The 8,151-nt window shown below is 34.3% G+C and overlaps 2 protein-coding genes across 3 annotated transcripts; one reads left to right on the forward strand and one right to left on the reverse strand.

Moving 5' to 3' along the window:
- The first annotated feature begins 868 nt into the window (after positions 1–868).
- Positions 869–4,836, forward strand: LOC145133420 (putative leucine-rich repeat receptor-like serine/threonine-protein kinase At2g24130). The gene is made up of 2 exons (XM_079068391.1): positions 869–3,512; positions 4,320–4,836. The coding sequence occupies exons 1-2, from the start codon at positions 977–979 to the stop codon at positions 4,730–4,732; spliced, it is 2,949 nt and encodes a 982-aa protein (XP_078924517.1). The 5' UTR covers positions 869–976; the 3' UTR covers positions 4,733–4,836.
- Positions 4,837–5,841: 1,005 nt separating this feature from the next.
- LOC145133512 (protein HEADING DATE REPRESSOR 1-like) lies at positions 5,842–7,891 on the reverse strand. Of its 2 annotated transcripts, none has more exons than XM_079068479.1 (3): positions 7,583–7,891; positions 6,887–7,237; positions 5,842–6,269 (listed from the first exon to the last, which is right to left on the reverse strand). In XM_079068479.1, exons 1-3 carry the CDS (start codon positions 7,670–7,672, stop codon positions 6,063–6,065), a joined length of 648 nt encoding a protein of 215 aa, XP_078924605.1. In that variant the 5' UTR covers positions 7,673–7,891; the 3' UTR covers positions 5,842–6,062. The 2 variants fall into 2 exon arrangements, with proteins under 2 accessions (XP_078924605.1, XP_078924657.1); XM_079068531.1 differs by having other exon boundaries at positions 6,887–7,224; positions 7,583–7,878.
- Between the last annotated feature and the right edge of the window lie 260 nt (positions 7,892–8,151).

Below are 8,151 nucleotides of genomic sequence, written 5' to 3' on the forward strand. Positions count from 1 at the left end.
AAGAAACTATGATGATGCCGTTACACTTTTTAATCGTTATTGGTTTGGTGTTCTATCATATGTTTAGACTTTAGCCCACGCGAAGCACGCGGTTACAAGATGGAAAAGAAAGGAATGAATCCACCACAACTTTACGCACATAAACTATCTAAAACCTTATGATTCCTTAAAAAAAGAAAAAGAAAGACCAATCACATATTTCTTCTTTATAAATTAAAAAAAAAAAACTAGAGAGGGAGCACAACTTGATATAAAAGAAATAGTAAAAATATACCACCATATAAAGTAAACATACTTTTTAAATAATTAAAGTAACATACAAAATTAATAGAAAAATAAACACTCACTTGTACAACTTGGCATGCCATCATATTGTGAACTAAATGTATCATTTTAACCCCTATGATTCCTCATCACTCACCAATTGCTTTTCGTTTTATATATATATACATCAAGAATTAACCAAATTAAAATGCTTAAGCTCACCTCTACCTTTACCCTACCCACCAATACCCTCATTATGTTAAAACTAAAAACCTTAAAAAGTTAACTTCCTTTCATACTACTTTTCCCATAAACAATTAAACACACATATCACAACATCCTCTGACAATCCCTATTGTCGAATGGCCACAAAAGCTTTTAGGATATCCCCTAAATCCTAAAATCAATGGTTTCTACCTCAGAAAAGCTCTAAAAGTGGCTACAATTTAAACATCAAAATATTAGGTCAACTCAGTTCTGTTGCTATCAACTTCCACCAAAAATTAGTGAACATCTACTCATCATTTGTGCACCCATCATAGACAAAACTAATAGTATAGTCCCTCCAAGAATCATGCCAAAATCCACTATTCACACTAAAAAGGGACTTTAACAGAAACACCCATTCAGCATTTAAACACTATTTCACTATCTCAGATGTAGGCAAAAGCACCAAAGAGATATTACCTTTACGCAGTGTGGAGCTTCCAAAATGTTCTTCCAGATAAAAATCTTCTCCTTTTTCTTCTTCTTTGTGTTCTTCATGTTCTTTGTCCATGTGTGTCCTCAACATTCCCTTAAAACAGATAAAGATGCGCTTCTGGAATTTAAGAAGAGTATAAAGATAGACCCGTATTTGGTGCTTTCAAACTGGAATGAGACTACCGAAGTTTGCAGTTTTAAAGGAATCCATTGCAATAATGGTCATCGTGTGAGGATAATCGAGCTTGTTGGATTTGGACTTGTGGGCCCGTTTTCACCTGTTATCTCAAACCTCACAGCCCTTCGAACAATAAATCTTTCTGGAAACAATTTCTATGGAAAAATCCCGGATGAAATCTCATCCTTACGCCATTTTAGAAACCTTCTTCTGGAATTCAATAGTATAGAAGGTCGGATTCCAGAATCTTTATCTTCTTTATCAAACCTCACTATTCTTAGTCTCAAAGACAACAGATTACAAGGAGAAATCCCACCTTCTTTGTTCTCAAACTGCACTGTCTTGTCGAATCTTGACCTCTCACATAATTTCCTAGTTGGGAAAATCCCCGAAAGTATCGGGGATTGTTTGAATCTTTGGAATCTCAATTTGTATAACAATCAGTTCATTGGTGAAATCCCTTTCTCTTTGTCAAATGCTTCAAATATGTTCAATCTTGATGTGGAGTACAATTATCTTTCTGGTGAACTTCCATCAAAGCTAGTCTCAAAGCTCACCCAACTTCTGTATCTTCATTTATCATATAACCATATGGTCAGCCATGATCAAAACAGCAATCTTGATGTCTTTTTTACTGCACTTTCTAACTGTAGTATGCTACAGGAGCTCGAGTTAGCAGGTATGGGGTTAGGAGGAACCCTACCTGATTCCATTGGAAGACTTGGTGTTAATTTCAGTCAAATGTTGCTACAAGAAAACAGAATCTATGGTTCAGTTCCACCCGTTTTTGCTAATCTTTCAAAGCTAATGTGGTTGAATTTGACAATAAATCATCTCAATGGAACAATAGCACCAGAGCTTAATCGGTTACCAGCACTAGAACAGCTTCTGTTATCTCACAATGCTTTCACAGGTGAAATCCCAGAAGCAATTGGAGAGTGTTTTCATTTGGGTAAACTTGAATTGTCATATAACAAATTCACAGGTAAAATCCCTGAAAGCTTTGGGAAGTTAACTGGTTTGGGGTCGCTTTCCCTTAATAATAACCAGCTTTCAGGGAACATACCTTCAAGTTTAGGAAACTGTGTTGTTCTAGCCAATCTAGATTTGTCCCATAACAGATTAACCGGACACATACCTCCTGGATTATTATCAGCCATGACACGAAACGGGATATTCTTGAATCTTTCTCATAATCACCTTGAAGGACCACTACCGAGTCAACTCAGCATGCTAGAAACCATCAAAGAGATCAATCTTTCTTTCAATAACCTCACTGGAACCATCTTTCCTAAAATTTCGAGTTACATGGACTTAGAGTTTCTAGATTTGTCAAGCAATTCATTTCAAGGCCAGCTTCCAGAGTCTTTAAGCATGCTTACTCGTCTTGTAGGGTTTGATGTATCTAATAATATGCTATCAGGAAAGATTCCAATAGGTTTAAGCAACATACATACCCTTAAGCTCTTGAATCTTTCCTTCAATGACTTCCAGGGTAGAGTTCCTACTGGTGGCGTTTTCAATTCGGTCACTAGTCTTTCCTTTCTTGGAAATCCACATCTTTGTGGCCACATTTCCGGCCTTCAGTTTTGCTCTCACAAGAAAAAATACTTGCGTTCGCCGGGGTTTTTAGCAGTATTCTATGTCGGAATAATAATATCAGTCCTGCTAACAGTAATCTGCTGTGTGATTGGATGGCGTTACCTGAAACAAATCGTGAGTTCTAACGCGACTCGGCCGGAGACGAACTCTCAACCGGAATTGACACGTAATTTTCCACGAATCACGTATAAGGAGCTCGCGGAAGCTACAAACGGATTCGATGAGCAGAGACTACTCGGATCTGGAGGTTATGGTCGAGTATACAGAGGATCGCTACCAGATGGAACACAAATAGCAGTCAAAGTGCTTCAATTACAAACAGGTAATTCCACCAAGACTTTCAACAGAGAATGTCAAGTTCTGAAAAGAATTCGTCACAGAAACTTGATAAGAATCATAACCGCGTGTAGTTTACCTGATTTCAAAGCTCTTGTTCTTCCATTTATGGCGAATGGAAGCTTGGATAGTCGTCTATATCCAGATTCAGGAGGATTAGGTTCAGGGTCATCAGATCTAAATCTGATTCAAAGAGTGAACATCTGCAGTGATATTGCTGAAGGAATGGCTTATCTCCACCATCATTCTCCGGTTAAGGTCATACATTGTGATCTGAAACCTAGCAATGTTCTTCTTAACGATGATATGACAGCTTTGGTCTCTGATTTTGGGATCGCAAAATTAGTTATGACGATTGGAGGTGGCACTGAGAATCTGGGGAATTCCACAGCAAATATGCTTTGTGGATCGTTCGGCTACATTGCACCAGGTTTGAATTTATCATCCATATTACCATTAGTTAACGGGTAGATAGCAATGGCACATATGACATATGTTTTCATCATTTTATTTTTTGTTCAATAACAAATAATACATTATGTTTTTATTTAACTTTTTTTTTCTGATTTTAACACTATTTTTTAATTTGTTTTAAAGATATTAGGTTTTTATTTTATTTTTTATTTTGACATTGAAAGAATTGTATCCTTCCTTGAATATAAACTTAATTAATTTTTTTTTAAAGTTGATAATGTTATATTCCCTAAATTTATGTCTTCAAAAAAAAAAATTAGTTTTATTATAGCCTTAACGACGTAACTTGTTGCCCGTTTACCTTCTCACTCATTGTTATATCATTTGTTAAATCTTGGTTATCTATAAAAAAAAATTGACAACTAGATAAGATTTTGATATTTGGTTAAAATTAGTAAAACTTTGATGTTATAAAAACAAGAAATCATAATATAGGCAGACAATTATGAATGTACGCATTGCTTCTATTTCTCATTATATATCAAAAGTATAATTGTTGGATCTCATTTTATCATTTTTCAGTTAGTTCACATACCATAGTTTTTAATTTTTAATTTTTTTGATATAAGAAACTTATCATTATCTATCATATTATGTAAACTAAGAAATGATAATTTTGTTACAAAGTTATTAAAACTATATGTTGTATTGATTAATAATGAGAAAATGGTAACATTTTTTTTGAAAGAGAGAGAAAATGGTAACATTTTGTTCACTAAACATGAATTGTGAAACATTACATTGTATACTTTCTTGTATATAGAGTATGGTTATGGATCAAACACATCAACCAAAGGAGATGTTTACAGTTTTGGGATCCTGGTTCTCGAGATGGTGACACGAAAGAGACCAACAGATGATATGTTCTCCGAAGGGCTTAGCCTTCACAGATGGGTCAAAAGCCACTACCATCAACATATGGAACATGTAGTCGACTCGTCTTTGGTACAAACCACAAAAGACCAATTAGCTGATGTGAAGAAAATGTGGGATGTTGCCATTGGAGAGTTGTTGGAGATGGGTATTTTGTGCACACAAGATTCACCATCGAATAGACCGACAATGCTTGATGCTGCAGACGATTTAGATAGACTCAAAAGGTATTTAAACGGTGATACCACTGCAACTTTCGCTTCCTCTCTTGGTGTATCATCTTCAACTATAAGTGAAGATTAGTAACACCATGTTTTTTAATGTACGGACCAAACATCATTTTAATGAATTGGTGTATGAACTTATTATGTAGAAAAATATGTTACATCGTTTTCTTTTTTGCATTATTTTAAACTTTTAAACCAAACAGAAAACGAAATTGATTTGCATCAGATTCACAATTGAGTTTAGTTTTTTTACCAACAAGACTTAATATGAAAATTAGGACAAACTTGTTGTGTAGCAATATCTTACATCACATTCAGTAACCACGTGTATATTGCTTTGGAGAGAACGCTCTCATATCAATGTTATGGTTAAACAAGTTAAGGTGGATTCTTTCAAGATATTCAATTCTTGGATCGAATGAGATGATTTTGAAGTTATTGTCACTAATGCTCCAAAACTCTTTACTTTCTGTGTAATTTCTTTTCATGTCTAGCTCCTTGCCAAAGGTTTTTTTTTTTTTTTTTTTTAAATAATATTCAGCTGTAAGCAAAAAAGAAATTGATTTGCACTTGAATTTATAAAGCTAAAACTCAATTTGTACGTTTAATTTCAGTTTGAGTTTAGTTTCGTACCAACAAGACTAAATATAGAAATTATGATGATATTAAAAAATAATAATAATAATAATACTTAGGATAATACAAAGGGATTGTTTGATAAAAACTGAATGATTTAAAGCTGAATGAATTTGGTTATGGATGAGAAGATAAATAAGATAATAACATTACTCTAGATAAATTTGGTTATGAACATAAAAGATGTTGTTTGATTAGGTTAACGATTAAATGTGTTAGAATGATAAAAATTATCATTTCTGAACGACTTTATGCTGAATAAAATATTCTGTTTTTGATATAATCTGTTTTGTTTGGTAAGTAGGAAACAAGGAATGAATATGATGAAATTAGCTAACAACGAGAAAAACACCCTTGCAACAAAAATGCATATAGTTTTATAATTTTACAAAATTAACATGAAAACGTTATTTTTTATTGTAATAAATTTATTAAATAAATAAAAATACAACTCGCTAACGACACATTTGTTGCGTGGAACAAAACAAATTGTATTGTGGAACAAGGACTCCTTTGGTACACAGTAGTTGTCTCAATTCGAGAAACAAATAAATAAAATATAATTATATTCATGTTATATGATATGATACATTTGGTGCAGTAGTTCATTTTCTTCTCCAAGATACTTATACTAACGAGTAACTATATAAACAATATTTGACGAAAACAACACAAAATAAAACAAAAGAGGATGCATGATGGATCCGTATAATGCTAGCTTTACAAAATGACGCGGGAATTAAAAAAAGAAAAAAAGGGAACAGACTTACTTATGGTTCTTGTGAGACATCTTCATCATCGATATTTTCAGGCTCCTGAAGCATATTCATGAGCATATCCACCTGGTTCTGCAGCATTGTATTCTGTCGTTCAACATCTGCGCGTTTGCTTCGTTCATCAAGCAGTTGGAGTTGAAGGTGTTCAAGGACACGTGCATCTTCTTCTAACTGCTCGTTAAGTCCGTTAATCTCTCTGTCCTGTATTCACAGTTAGATTCCATAGCATATATCTATATGTATTGTATTTTTGATGATGTTGCTATAATTGGATATATTTTCAAAGTACTATGTTGTATTAGGAGAAAATGAAATTAGAATGTTATGATAGCTAGTTAATAAGGCTATTGTTGGCGTTTTATAAGCAAGCTTATTTTTTAAGATTATTGCAGAAGTAGCTTATGGTATCTTAGTACAAGGTTAATTCAGTTATTGTTTCTTGCATAGTTATTGTTATTGAAATAACATAGTTTTTGAGCTAGCTTGTATGTGTATATGTTATTGTTACTTGCATTTAACCATTTTCGTAAAAATATACACAAGGTACAAGGTTTTATATCTCATAATAGCAACAGGGACCACATTTAAAGTCCGACATGTGGCCTGCTCTTCTTTCGCATACATATAAACGGGATATCAATAAGAAAAAATGGTGAGTTGCTATCCGTTTATCTTCAGTAGGATTCTTATGATTTTTATTATATTCAAGTACAGTTTTAGACTAAAAAGGCAAAGGGGGTAAAGTTGAGCAGGATTATTTTCTTCTAATTATATTTTAAAATCCAATTATAAAAAGAAAGAGTGCAAAGGTACAATACCTTTCTGTTCATTTCCTGTACTGCAATCCTGCGCATGCTTTCAACAACATCCACATTTACAAGCTTCCGTTTCTTCCCAATTAGCCATCCACGAGGGTAACTGGCGGTGTCAAAGTCCGGTGGAGGGAGTAAGGATTCAGCTGAAGGTCTTCTACCACTCAAATCCATTATTGGTTCCAGAGGTTCAAAAAGAGCCTTACGTTTTTCAGACAGAACTGTGGGAGAAGTTGATAATGATTCTTCCATTTTTTCATCTGTTGTTGTGACCTGCTCTTCCTTCTTCTCTGAAGTCTTATCACCTTCATCTACAATGTCCTTGTACAAATTCTTCGCACTCGCTGCAACCAGAAACTGCTAAATCAATTTAATTCATAACCCTGAAGGATCAGCAGTAACCAGATGATATCTGTCAAAACTAGAACTATGAATCTATTTCGTAATTAAATTATCCACAACTATTTACCCATTTTACAATAACATTTTGAAAAATTGGCCACCTACTCCCTATCTAAATTTGCTCCGAACATCATGATCATCAAATATTCAAACTGCTACAACATGTGGATATACAGATCTACTACCGTACGTAATTGAATCAACAACAATAATAAGAAGAAGAGAAATCAATCACAAAATTATTCAATTATGCTTAAAATGATTCACAAAAACGCATACTCGTATTCAAACTCGAAATACCTGATCTCTTCCGAGATTTCCAGAAAACTGGAGTCGAAGACACCGGAGAGAAGCCATTAACGACGCTATTCTCCGACTTCTTTCCGTCATCCATTACTCCGTCAAAATTCGCAACTACGAATCAACAAAATCGAGCACAATTCAACTAATTCCACCAAATCTCTTCTCAAAAACCTCACGCACACACAGTTGGCGGTTGAAAAGACATGGAAACAGCAATAGATGAGAGAGAATTTATTCTGGTTATTCTGTCTGAGCTGAGGCTGAGTTGTTGAATTGTATAACGTACATATGTTGTTCACCGATGGAAAATATTAAACGGTGAGATCGAGGAAATTGGACGAACGCGATTTGGCGGTGGGGTCTTTTAAGTATCCACGGCGGATCGTTTGTTGTCTCGTTTTATCTGTCATGTGACCGAAATGACGAAAATGCACCTGGGTTTCCATGACCCGACGGAGCAAGACGGGCATATAAAACAATCACATACAATTGTATTATTGCAACAAAGACCCTCCAACTAATAAGGGGTTGGCAAAAATCAGTAAGTACTGACATAATTGAAAATT

The sequence above is a fragment of the Lactuca virosa genome, chromosome 1, assembly GCF_052849685.1.
Source record: "Lactuca virosa cultivar CGN04683 chromosome 1, Lactuca_virosa_CGN04683_v6, whole genome shotgun sequence".
Classification (NCBI taxonomy): domain Eukaryota; kingdom Viridiplantae; phylum Streptophyta; class Magnoliopsida; order Asterales; family Asteraceae; genus Lactuca; species Lactuca virosa.